This window comes from Cajanus cajan, chromosome 10 (assembly GCF_000230855.2).
Source record: "Cajanus cajan strain Asha chromosome 10, NIPB_CcT2T_4, whole genome shotgun sequence".
Classification (NCBI taxonomy): Eukaryota; Viridiplantae; Streptophyta; class Magnoliopsida; order Fabales; family Fabaceae; genus Cajanus; species Cajanus cajan.
The window spans coordinates 38,837,924-38,852,158 of NC_138526.1; the positions used below are offsets into that span (position 1 = coordinate 38,837,924).

Here is a 14,235-nt window from a genome sequence, read left to right on the forward strand (position 1 = left end):
TGAAACTCATCTGTCTAGTGTTTATTAGTATATCTTATTATAATTAGTTATGTACTAATAAAATTCGAGTCTACACACTTTTTAAGTGGTAGGATCATCTTCAAACCAAACTACTTTACTATTGCCTATATGTTTGAATATGTATAAGCTAGCTATACCGAATAAACTGATCCAAAATTACATTAAAAATTGAAGAAATATAAGTTGAGAGATAAAGGGTAGCTATCTGTTGTTTGGCATTATGATTGGAATCAATAAATTGGAACGATCTAGCTGTCTATGATTGTGTTTTTGGTACAAACAAATGTACATCTCCAAAACAAAGGAAACCGACAGATAGGAGTAAAGATAAACAAAGCTCACCACTTGTGATGATAAAACAAGTTATGGGAAAGAATGTTGTGTTCTTGCACTTTTCGAAAAGGACTTTCCAAATGAGGATAGTAGTTTTTTTTTTTTTACTAATGAAAAATAAAGAATTGTCTGATTCCAAAAAAATATACTCCATTTCCTTTCTTTTGTTTCATTGATCCTCTGGGCTTTGTTTGATTTCAAGGAAGAAAAATACGAAGAGACAAAAAAAATTAGATTTGAATTGAAGAAAAATGGAAAGAAAACAATGTGATTTTTATTTTTAGTAATCTGTTTTTAGTTAAATAAAAAATGCTTTTTTTTTTTTATTGTTATCCATGCTTGCCATTAGAGAGGAGTGAGAGTAGAGGAAAAGGTTTCAAAAAGACAATCAACAAACTGTTTGAGAAAGAAAAATTCACCACTAAACTTTTTCTTTAACAGATTTATATTTTTCTTTCAACAGAAAAGAACCACTGTTATGATGGATCAAAAAACAAAAAACCACTGTTATAGATAGGAACAATTTTTTACGTTTCTATCTTTCAAAGCATCAAATTGCAAAGTCACTCTAGGACTAAATTTTTGAAATGATTTTAGGGAATGTATGGAAATGTACCAATTTTGTAGTTAAGGACAAGGACGTTGGCACTCGTGGGGCTATGTAATGGTGGTTGGATAGTTGATTATAAGAGAAAAGGTAAACAAATTTGCAATCATAGCCTTGCTAATTATCCATGACTTTTCAGCCTAATGTCGGTTCATATGTAGTTTTCCATCACACAAATTAAACGCTTATCGGATTGCTTCACCATGTGTTAACATGTAAGTAGGCCATAATAATTGTTATTTGATTGATAATGTCTTGTTTTTGGACTTTCCCTTGTTTTGTTATTGCTATTAGCTCTATCAATTCTTGAATGAACATTTTTCCAACTTCATGTATTTTATTGTAAGGGGTTAAAAGGAATCATCCAATTTTGCTACCACCATTGCTACTAGTAGATGGTACAATCAATCAATCACATAGTCTTTTAAGATGAATTCTCAATTTCTTAATGAATTAGTTGATGAAAGCTTCAAACTTTAGTAGTCTGCACACACACAAAATGTAAAATATTTTGGAATCTTGTAAACTTCCATAGGCATTGAACATTTCTTATTCTTTATATGGGCACAACTTTAAAGATCATTATCCTTTAGCTTTGTTTAGTTTTCTGCTTCAAAAAAATGAAGATCTCTAGTTCAACCTCTTCTTCATCAATGAAATTGGGTGAATCGTTGTTTTTTCCTCTTGTGAGCATGGCAGCCGTTGACAGGCCCTGTTTCAGAGTATGTTTGTTTCCTTGTCATTAAATCTAAAGCAACTATTTAAGATAAAGTGTAGAAAATCACCTGCATATGGGGCCAATTAATTATGCATTTTAAATTCTCAACTTATTCACTTCAATTGTTAGTTAGACCCACTAAATGAAATTTTAAATAACACCCAAAATCAACGTGTCAATGAAGCCCATTTGCCTAGGGTCGATATTTGAGTTTGCATTTTTATTTTTTATCATTGAAACATGATTTACAATACCTTGTTTAGCTAAATGAGCTACACTTCTTTGATATCTTAATTTTCATATATACTGATCTGTATGTAAAAATTAATGAATAGAAAGAAAAGAAGAAAAAAAAAACAGAATATGCTGCTTGGTCTGCAAATAAATATTATTAATAATAATGATTTACCACATGTTAGCTGTGTACATTGTGACATGGTGTCCATGATGAAGATGGCCAAACACACAGTATGACTTGGCATATGATTGGGTCCATGCAAGCTATTTTTTATTTGTTTCCCATTGGCACCTGACAGAAAGTTTTAACCAACATCACAATACAAGCAAAGTGGCCAAACCCTCTCACCACACCTGCTACTATGTCCCCATAATCTTTGCAGTATGCTTCTATATATGTATAGTATTTAAGTGTATATATATATTACATAACATTTCCCGTTACTATCAGTCTAGGAGGACCCTGAATATGATTCTGTATGTCATGATTCATGAATCTGTTTCTTAAATAAAATAAAATAAAAGTACCCAAACCCAAAGTATGGGTCATGTGTCACTTCAGCAATAAGTCATATTCCAGCTTTTTAATTACTTAAACAACTTGAGAGGGAAAAGGTGGAAATTGAAAAGATATAAACAAGATTTAGTTATTTATGCATAATTAATAAAACCACTTTATTATATAGATATAAATTGGGCTTGCTTAACCATTTATTTCAAATAATGTATACTTATTATGTTTGACCTTATAACTATTTTAATAAAAAGATTTATATTCCATTGCTTTATTATATTTTAAAAAATATTACTTAAAGTAAAAACTATACTGGTAATTTATAACTTTTTTACATATATTTTAACCTCAATATTTACACTATATTCATTTTAACTTTAATAAAATATTTGATGTTTAAAAAATGAAAAAAAAAGTTAAAAATTAAAATTTTAAAACTGTAATTACCTAAAAAAAATATTTTTGTCTAAAAAAAATAAAATTTACTTAAAAATATACAAATGTCATTTTATGTTATTTTACATTTATTAATAAGTTCAAGGCTTAGTTTTATAAATAATTTTAATTCAATAAAACTAATTTAATAGTTTTTAGCTTACAACTATTTTATTAACTAATTTTTGCCAAACAATTTCACTATAAAATCAAGGATAAAGTAATTACACTCATGGTTTAACCGAATTTCACTTGATATTCCACCTTTTTTTTGTTCTTTTTGTCCTATACACAAACCTCTCCCAATTTATTTAACAACATAATAATATCACGTATCTTTCAAAATAACATGGGTCTTCCTTGATTTTTATGTAATTAATTATATGGATCTAGAGATGTAAAAAAGACAAAAAATATTGAGTATTATTATTTTATTGTTTTAGAAAATGTAAATGTATTTTGTTTCCCAAAACTAACCAAAGCATTGGCACACATCAAGGTAATAGAATTTACCTTAATACCTAAATCCTTTCTATATAATATAATTAAAAACGTTACAGAATGCATATAACCAAAACCTTTACCAACTAGAGAGTAAAGTTAATAAATAAATAAAAAAAGCCATGATTGTACCCGGCATTCGTGATTATTTCCACTTTATCAAAGAGACAAAGAAAGAGAATTAAATTGAACTAATAAGAAAGAAAAAAAATCACCATGAGGGTCGAGGGATCACCCAGAGTGCATTTGTGTTGACTATAAAACATTGTTCAATAAACACAGAATTCCATTTTGAATTCCAAAATGCAAGGACATGAACATAGGTCTCATTCATTGTAAAATATAAATGCAATCACATTAAGTCCAAATTAGGAGGAAACTTGCTATGAAATAGTCGGGGCACAAGAACTAACTGGCCTCACGCTAGCTCCAATAAATTCCAATTAATAGCTGACAACACACATCTGCCAAAAAAAAAAGTTTTTTTTCCCAGAAAAATCATCTTAATTGATATATGAAGATTGAGGTTGAGTAATATTACAAGTATGACAATAATTATATAATAACTTACATAATATTAGTTTTGTATTTATCTTTCTATCACTTCATTTATTATAGACACAAAAGTGATATTATATAATTTTTATTATATGTGTAATATTATTTTTATATTTATTTTATCAGTATTAACATTTTTTTTTGTCTTTGTGTATTTTATTAAAAAATAATAATCGAAGGGTTTGAGCAATATTGGAGAGTTATTGAATTAAACAATTACTTATGAATAGTTAAAAAAATTACAAAATAAAAATAAGAACAAATATGTTCAAGTAAAAGTGGACATCAAATACAAAAAGTGATATCATCCTTTAATAAATAGCATAAATGCAAAGAATAGAAATTTTAATATTTTACAACTAAATTAAATATCGAGCGAGTGGCAATTCAAATTTGGTTATAAGAAAGAAAAGTGTACTAAAATATAATAACCCTTGTGTTGTTGGCATGCGTGCTTGTTGAACTAAAAGTATATAATTAATAAGAAAGAAAAATATATATATATATATATTTTTTATTCATGGAATCAAATTCAGTACCACAAACATCTTGCTCAATCACTGAGTTAGACCCAATATTCATAATAAGGTGGTCTAGTTGTTTAAGGGGAGGGACATGAGAACAGGAATAATAAGGTGGTGTAGGTTATATTTGTAATATAAGTACACTAGAATTATTTCTTTACATATTTTAATATTACTATATTAGTTTATTTTATTTAACATTGACTCTTGAATCGAATTAAATTCTGCCAAATTTGAAGTTTTTTTTTTTTTTCTTTTGCTAGCGGTGGAACAATACTTACATAGAAACCCTCTGGGCTACGCAATATAAAGAAATCCCTTTCAGATGATCAAGTTGAAGCTCACTAATTCACCGAAAAAAAGTTGAACCTCACCTTTCTTTCTCGTGATCTTTTTATAATTCCATCTTACATTTTCCGTGAATGTGTGTGTCTATATAATACTGAATATTGAATAATTAAGGATGCATCCAGAAAACCTGAATTAGTAACAAACTTTAATATATCTAGACAATTAAATAGCAATTAGTTAGTTATGCGATACAAGTAATTAATTCGAACTTTTATTATCCCAACTTGGCCAAATATTAGTTATAGAAATCAAAATGTACCTTAATTTCTCTACTGTGACACTTAATTAGATGATGGTCTGACACATGACTAACTATATTTACTTTGATTACAAAATAAATTCTATAATTCCAGATTATGCAGGTAAAAAACTAATATTTAACTTAATTATAGTGAGAATTTGAGATTGATTTGCGTACCAAATTGCTCTAGGAAACCAACGAAAGTACGAAGGTAACATTACAGGGGAAAAAAAAAACTATTCTGCATGCAGTCTAGCTAGCAAGTTTCACAATCTCAAAGTCTAAATAACATAATTATGTAGAAACCAGACAAATGCTAATTAATGAATGTACTTTAATTAACGAAATCAGATTTTTCCAAGGAATCATAGTATCCAAGTAAAAGATGCTGGTTTGATGCTGTGTGCGACATGCTCTATAATTCATATGAAATTGCCTACCAAATCATATATAGAACACACACCTTTTCAAAATAGCGATTATGCCAAAATTCTTGTTAATTCAAAATGTATATTATATTGGTTTGTTCGTAGGTTTTGATATAGAATTTTTTAATCAACTAGGTATAAGAAAAGTTGCGATCAGTTATTAAGACTTGAAATTGTCTATTCAAACAGTCAAAGGAAGAAGCACCCTGGAGTTTGCTTTCATCTCGATTGACACAAATACATGGTTGACTAATCAAGAAGCCATTCAATATGTTGTATGCACAAATAGCTAGACAAGCTGGTCAAAAGCAAGAAAGAAAATGAAATTAATAAAAAACATTCTTGGCGCAGCCAAGACGAAATTACTTTGAACGTGTACAGAAAATTAATGGGGGACAAGGCACAGTACATTGTTTAAATGCTATTTTGTTTGTTGTTGTTTTCCAATAGTCCAACCCATAATACGGAGAAAGTACTTGTTCTATCGTTCAAAAGATTAATTCGTGTCTCATATGGATCATGTTCCATGTTCACATGATGAGAACGAGAGTGAAACACACAAATTAACAGGAAGACCACGACCAACGTCTTTGAAGGGGTATACTCCTCTTCAGTATAGAACCTAGAGGAGTCTAATTTACTGCTTCTCTCAGTTGTCAAAATCTCCATTATAACCAGCCGATTAGAAACTTTTGAACCTCAATAACTTAACTATTTTTCCATTCTTTCAAAAATCAAATGTGACCCAGAAAAAAATTATTAGATGATCTTAAATCATATAATCTCTAACTAATTAACTAATCAAATGTTATTAATCTTTGTTTAAAATTAAAAAAAAAATAAAAATACATATAATATAATAATTAATTAGGACAATTCTACTTAATAATTTTCTATCAGTCAAATACTAAGCTAAAGCTAAATTGAATTTCCCACCCAAAGAATTTAAACAAACAAAGACCAAAAAGAGGAAAGAGAAATCTAGCTACAACATGTAAATTATTATTATAAATATAAAAAAATGACGATACACCCCTATAAAAGGGCATCCCATCAATTCAACATAGATACCCATTTCATTTTCATCACAAGCCATACAAAACCTCACAAAAGAAACAACAAAACAACCAGCATAGCTTACTCATATATCAAGAATATACACATCTAGCAATATTATTCTAGCTAGCTAGCCCCTATCTTATCTTATCATAAACAAATTCTTATTCTTAAGCAGGTAGCTAGCAGCATGCAACGTAACATGGCAATGAGATTCTTCAGCCAGCAAAGGCGAACACAAATGTTGGCAAGGCGAGTGGTGGAGCCTTGTGACGTGTTCCTGAACCACAGGTGCATGGACACGAAGAAAACGGTGGCGACGTTGCTCTATGACCATCTGAAGAGACACGGTTTCAACCCTTTCTTGGACAACAAGAACATGAAGCCAGGGGACAAACTGTTTGAGAAAATCAACAGGGCTGTTATGGAGTGCAAGATTGGCGTGGCGGTTCTGTCTCCACGCTACACTGAATCCTACTTTTGCCTCCACGAGCTCGCACTTCTTCTCGGGTGCAACAAGAAGGTCATTCCCATCTTCTGCGACGTCAAGCCCTCTCAGTTGCGTGTTGTCAACAACCCTAAGTGGTCAGAAGACGAGTTTCGTCGCTTCAGATGGGCTCTTGAGGAGGTTAAGTACACCGTTGGACTCACCTTCAATTCCTCTAAAGGGTATATAATTCTACATCTTTATAATATCTTTTGAAAAATGTCACTAACATATTTTCTAACACATTCTTTATTATTGGTTGGAAATCATAACTTTTAATGAGTCCTAAAACTAAATCAGGAGAAAAAAAAAAACTCATTAAATCATACACCGTGCTCACAAAAATATGTCATTAACCAATTACAAAGAGTGTCATTCTTATATTCATCGACACTTGTTCGTTTTTCCAATGAGCAAAAAGTATTCATATGACTGTCTTGATCATGCATGAGTGAATTTTAGGTACAAAGGAAATATTTTCTTTAATTGAAGTAGAAATTTCTAATGTTGAATTTCTTTGTGGTGAAATGCAGGAACTTGTCCGAAATTGTGAACAGTTCTTCCGACATCATCGTTGGCAGCATGATAGAGCTTGAGAATGAAGAGAGGATGGTGCAAAAGAAGTTACCAATTCCTCTTTAGAATTGATGACTTAAAAATGTTGAAGAGATCTAGCCATATACCGCTGATCTGGAAATAATCCTTCCTTGTCAGTTTAATGTGCTTTAGATCGATCCTTTGATTGCTTTATTAATAAGGTCAAAAATTATACCTGATAATTATTCTAGTTTCATTGATTTATTTCTTATTTCAATTACGCCATAATAAATGTTAACATCAGATTCTTTTCTAACATGTATGATATAGCAAAAGTAATGTAAAGTGCTTCTGATTTTGCAATTGTTACAATTATATTGCCGCTGTTGTGTTCTTTTTAATTAAACGTAAAGAAAAAGGTGTACTATATATCTCGCTTGCTGGAAAACCCAAGAGAATCATTGTGTGAGGATTTATTTTATACGTAATATATGAGGTTAATACAACCAAAGTAGATCAGTGCATCTTCAAATCAGTAATAAATAAAGATAAAAATAAAATAAAATAAAATAAAAAGGATAATACAAAAAAAAAAAAAATTAACGTGAAAACTCCTTAAGTGATGTAAAAGAGAAGAAAATTCTATGCTATCCCTAAAATTTTAAAGGATTTTGAAACTGTTTGTTTTTGTTTTAAAAAAAATGTGAATATTTGGTGTTGTAGAATAATTTGATTATATTGATTTTTTATTTATATATATATATATATATATATATATATATATTCTTAAAATTCTTAATATATATATATATAATGAAACATTTGAATTTATTAAGGATATTTTTATATATTATGAATCATGATAAATTAATTTTTTTTATATTTATATGTAAATTTTGAAAAATAAATTGAATAAAAAATCTACAAAATCTTTCTCTACTTCAGCAAATAAAATTTTGTGGTTTTTTTTTAAATTATTTTGATTTTTACAAAAATAATTTAAAATATTTAAGCTAATATTTAGTGGGGCAAAAAAGAGTAAGTTAATTAAGAGAAGAAAAAAAAGAAGTGAAAAGAAGGTAAGAAAAAGAGTGCAAAATAATCTCCACTATACAGAATGATAACAATATATTTATACAAACTCATCTTTCAAACTATATCATTTGTGGTAATTAATGTGCTTGTCGCTATTCTCTCTCTAGAAGATTACAATTATTTATGTGTCTTTCTTAAAATGTTTTTAACGAGTATTTCACAAAATTTTGGCTCTTCTATTCAAAGAAGATAATAAGCACTTTGCACGTATTAAGATAATCTTACTAAACTTTTTTGACTTCGAGCCGTATTAAGTGACTAGCTAGTAGCTACAACCAATTGCCTTTCATTAATTAATTTTAGCAAAAGTCATTTTGATCTAAGGAAACTTATTAACTTGAGCATGTGTAAACTAATATAACTTAATCAATAGTTATAAATTCAAATACCAGCCTATGAGTGTATGTATATGATATACAAAAAGAAAGTATATATATATATATATATATATATATATATATATATATATATATATATATATGGTTCTTTAAATTTTGATTTCGTTATATAAATTAGTTATTTTGTTATATTTGATTACTAACTTTGTTACTCTTAATATCAATCTACACTTAATTGTTCACATATATTCTCTTCTCAAGTTGACAAATAATAGTTACAAATTAAAAATATTTAGACAAAATAAGGTTTAATTTTTAATTTAATTTTAAAATAGTTGAAGTAACATTTAAATGATTTATTTCCCACTCATTCCTATTACCATTAAATTTTTCCCCACTTTTATGAGAGAAGTTTTGTGATTCATTAAATATAACAAAAGCATCCATACTCAATTAATGTATCCTTAATTTAGATCTTTCAGAATGATCACTCATCTTACTAAACCTCAAATTCAATAATTTAGGTTTACAATCCTAAACCTCTAGACACAATAGATAAAGAAATTAAAAATGGTTGAGACGGAAAAATCCAATTACAAGAATCTCTACAATATATAATAATAACCTATCATTTTAACCAAAACACTCATAGTCAGAATATTAAACATGACAAAGTGTTCATTGTTTATTAAAAAGTACTAAAACCTTGCATTATGGCACATATTAAGTAATTAGGAGAGAGAACAACCAATTGGGATGGAGAATAGGTGACAACTTTGCACTTAATTACTTACTATCCAAGAAACTAACATATATAGTTAGTAACCGAGCATAATAAAGAAAACTAACTTGTATATCAAAATTAAAATATAGGAGTCTAGATGTCACAAAAAATTATTTAGAGATCTATCAACCGTCCATATTTCGGGGAAAAATTGAATATTTACTCTATTAATATGGGTAAATCTTATATACTTTTTTATGAATTTTATTATAAGGCACACTATTTAATTAGAAAAAATTGATAGTCTTTTTTATAAGAAAAGTTACAATTTCTATAAAATATTAAAATTTTTTATTTTTTATTTTTTGTTCCTATTAAAGATTGTGAGAATACATATATTTTATCTACTATATATATATATATAAAATGTCATATAGTGATATACACGATATAGTAACATAATATTTATCAATATAAATCACTTTTATCTATAATATAGATAGAATATATGTTGATATATTATTAAAAAGTGTAGGTATAGACTATAATAACATATAATATATGTTGTTGAATCTCGTTCAAAATTAATACTAAAATTATATATAATTATAAGTTAAATAAATTTATACTTATAAATATTGTGTCTATAGTGACGATATTTTTTTGTAATTCATTGTATATAATATTTCTTGTAATATTCTTAGCTCTTAAACTCCCCAATTTTCATTTATGTAGTAATATTTTTATTGAAATTGGTACATAAACTTTTATATAGAATAATAAGTTGACCTCTCATAAAAATTTAATATAATAAATATAAAGGATAAAGTTGATAAATTATAATTTTGTTATATGAATCTAATAAAATTAATTAACATAATTATTTATACTGTTCCATATAAGGATATGCATATTTATTATTAGAGAGTGGGCCAGTTTTCCCCACTATTTTTTTTTTGTCATTTATAAATACAGTATATTAGTAATTATGTATAAATAATTTGAAATTGGTAAAAATAACAATTTATATTATAAACACTTCCTTGAATTTGATTATTTTTATTACCTTAATTAATATATTATAATATTATTTTTTAATATGAATTTTATACATTATTTTTGTAATTAAAAAATTCTCTCTCGGTTATATCAAATTACATTATTTTTATCTTTATGAAAATAAATAAACTATTTAATTGTCTAACTTACCTGTTTATATATATATATATATATATATATATATATATATATATATATTAATTGAATTTTATTATATATTTAAGAAATTAACAATAATGAAAAGAGAAAAAAATTATGTATTGTCAATTTAAAATATTTTTACAATATCATGTAAACACAAAATATCATATATGATATATTTGTTGACTTTTACAATTATTACTTTAAATATCACATCTGGTGATAATTTTTTTTTGTTGATTTACAATGTAAAACTTTTACATTGATAATGTATAATCACTAAATTCTAATTTAAAATAATCTTATATTAAAACTTAAACTATTGATTATAAATTCAAATTTTATTTTATGTATTTAAAGCTTAAATTTATTTTAATTTTGTTTGTGGGAATTTTCGTTTGTAGGTTCTTTTTATTCGAACTAGCATGATTTCAATTTAGGTGTGTGACATGACAGGTTCGACGAGTTTTCAGTGGTAAATCAGACAAGCAACAAATAGAGTTAATTGATTAGAGTATTTTTTTTAGCATAATAGAATATTTATGTTAGTCATACAATCAATTTCATGCACGTGAATGTTGATGAGAATCGAATAAATGACATGTATATTGACTGTAGAAATCATATCCTTCATTCGATGATAACAAAATTACAATTCGTAAGGATAATGAAAAAGATTCAAAAGACTACGCTACGTTAAAAAGGAAAAAGAAATGGTGGTCGAGAAATCGTACCTAGCCTTCTCGTGCACGTGAGCCATATGCGCAGGCAAAGAGTGCGTGTGAGGTATTGTGAGCATGAGATTTCCCTTTCTACGAGCCTGGCTCGTCTATTTATAAAGATTTGGGGTGTATCTGACGTGCCCCAAATGCGTAACTGCTTTAAACCTCCACATTGTGGCTCATTTTCGGGCACAACTTCTGGAACTGCTTATCCCCTCGATTTACTTCGACCTCTCTTAACCATGTCTTCCCTAAGTTCTTCATTCTGAAAGGTTGCGAAGTATACTCATGCATTTGCGAATTCCTAGGATTTCGAGTGATCCACGAAAAGTATACTTGAGTGTTTCCTGATTCTTCTTGTACTTTGAGAGGTTGCGAAGCTATGAAGCCTTTTAATGAGTAGCAGCTTCAAGGTCCAAGGATTTCGAGTATTTCATGAAATATGTCTTCGAGTATCTCCTGATTCTCCTTGTGCTTCGTATGTCTCCACTTCAGAAACTTCTTTGTTATTTTCCGATCACCTAAGATTTCGAGAACCCCTACATTTCGAGTATTTCCAAGTTCTCTTTTTTGATGCTAACAAATTCTTATAAAATAAATAATTTTTTTAGTGTCATATTTAAAAAATATACTCCAAAATCAAAAGACAACTTTTTATTGTTCCAAATTTATGTTAAAAAAACATTTTCCTTGTAAAATATAGAGTGACAGAAAGAGATGAAGGTTGTCTTATAAAAGATTGTATGACAGCAAACGCAATACCAGCAGAAGCAGAAAAAGGTTTAGACCAGAACATAGGTTAATTCCCCCTGGAGACGGAGAATTATTTATAGTGGGGGACACGACATGTTTATGTTTCCTCCTCAGAATTATAATTACTCCTATTACGGGTCAATCTTATGTTATCATGATTAAGGCTATTCGGCTGCTACGCATTAATGTTGTTTAGGTCATCTTAGGATAAGAAGCTATTATTCACTATACACACAATAAAGAAACACCATGACCACGGTTTTATGTAGCTAGCATTCAAATATTCATTCCCTCATTCATTAACACTAGTACTATTTTCTCCTTAATTAGGATAGTTAATTAACTTTAAGAAAATTAATTAATCTTATTAATCCCAATTAAAAATATTTTCTTTCATATTATAGTTCCTGTTAAACTTGAAATAATAAATAAATAATTGAAAATAGAATCTTAACTAAATTAATGGTATTTTATATATGTTAACATTAATGAAATAAAATTAAATAAAATTTGTTTATATTTTGATCCATGATTCATAAGATTTTTTTTACGGACTCTAGAAGTACTTTGAATTTTATATATAAGACTATTTCAACTATTCTACATTATTTAAAAAAGCTAATGATATTGTACTATCCGTACTGCCATGCCGAGCTCGAGTTCGGTATCACAGCGTGGAATAACCTCGGGCACGCACTAGGAGATCTCGGCCTAAGCGAGATCCGCAATCTAATCAGATCATAACTGATCTCGCAGATCTCGCTCCAGATGAGATCCGCAATCTAATTAGATCATAATTGATCTCGGGATCTCGCTCCAGACGAGATCTACTATCTAATCAGATCATAACAGATCTCAAGCCCAAGGCCCAACACAACCCTAATTCACACAAAGGTACGTGCATTATTTATACGAGACTCATACTCCCACAAACACTAACTTTAGCATCGGAGTCTCTTTTGCAGGTACCACCCCCATCTTGGAGCACCAACGTACCCGTGAAGGAGGCTCACCGATCTTACCTGGCGGATCAGCTCTACAGCAGATTTCCGATAAGAACATTTGGCGCCCACCGTGGGACCGATCAAGACAGCTCTTATCGGCCACCTGTATGGTTTTCACCAGAAGCCACAGCAGACGTGCAACAGACGACCTGGATCACTCAACTACCATGGATAGTGACGCAGCAACGTTGAGGAGGCTGATCGACCAGGTCGAACAGATGCGGCAACAACACGCCGCCGACCTACAAAGCATGCGTGCCAAGCACGAAACTGATCTAGCGGCAATGCGCACCGCTAATGAAGCCGACGTAGCGGCACTACGCCGAGAACGAGCGCATTCGTGCCCAACTCCCTCGGCGTCCCTCAGATCAACCCCCTCTGCAGAGTAACCTGAATGAGGACGAAGGGCATTCGGTTTCTAAACCCCGAACTACGACCAGAGCACCGACTCCACGACCTGCCACGCATCGGTCTCATGCACCGACGCACAAGTCGACTCAGGATGTCAGCAGGGCCCTCACTCATGTCACAGAGGGTCAAGAAACTTTTCGCCGTCATCCTTTTGTGGATGGCATCATGGAGACTCCACTCCCCCGCAGATGGAAGCCTCTCCACCTTGATCGCTATGATGGCACGACGGACCCCGATGAACATATTGACCTGTATACGACCCAGGTAAACTTCTACACTAACAATGATGTTATCTTGTGTAGGGTTTTCCCGACCTCGCTCAAAGGGGCCACACTCAACTGGTATACCCAGCTACCTGCCGAGTCAATTGACAGCTTCGGCACTCTAGTCAGACGATTCACGGCGCAGTATGCAACGAGTCGACCTCACCTCGTAACGTC

The 14,235-nt window shown here is 30.0% G+C and overlaps 1 protein-coding gene across 1 annotated transcript; it reads left to right on the forward strand.

The window, feature by feature from the left end:
* The first annotated feature begins 6,726 nt into the window (after positions 1-6,726).
* On the forward strand, positions 6,727-7,653 carry LOC109788850 (putative 2' cyclic ADP-D-ribose synthase BdTIR). Its single transcript, XM_020347687.1, has 2 exons — positions 6,727-7,193; positions 7,545-7,653. Exons 1-2 carry the CDS (start codon positions 6,727-6,729, stop codon positions 7,651-7,653), a joined length of 576 nt encoding a protein of 191 aa, XP_020203276.1.
* The last annotated feature ends 6,582 nt before the right edge of the window (positions 7,654-14,235 follow it).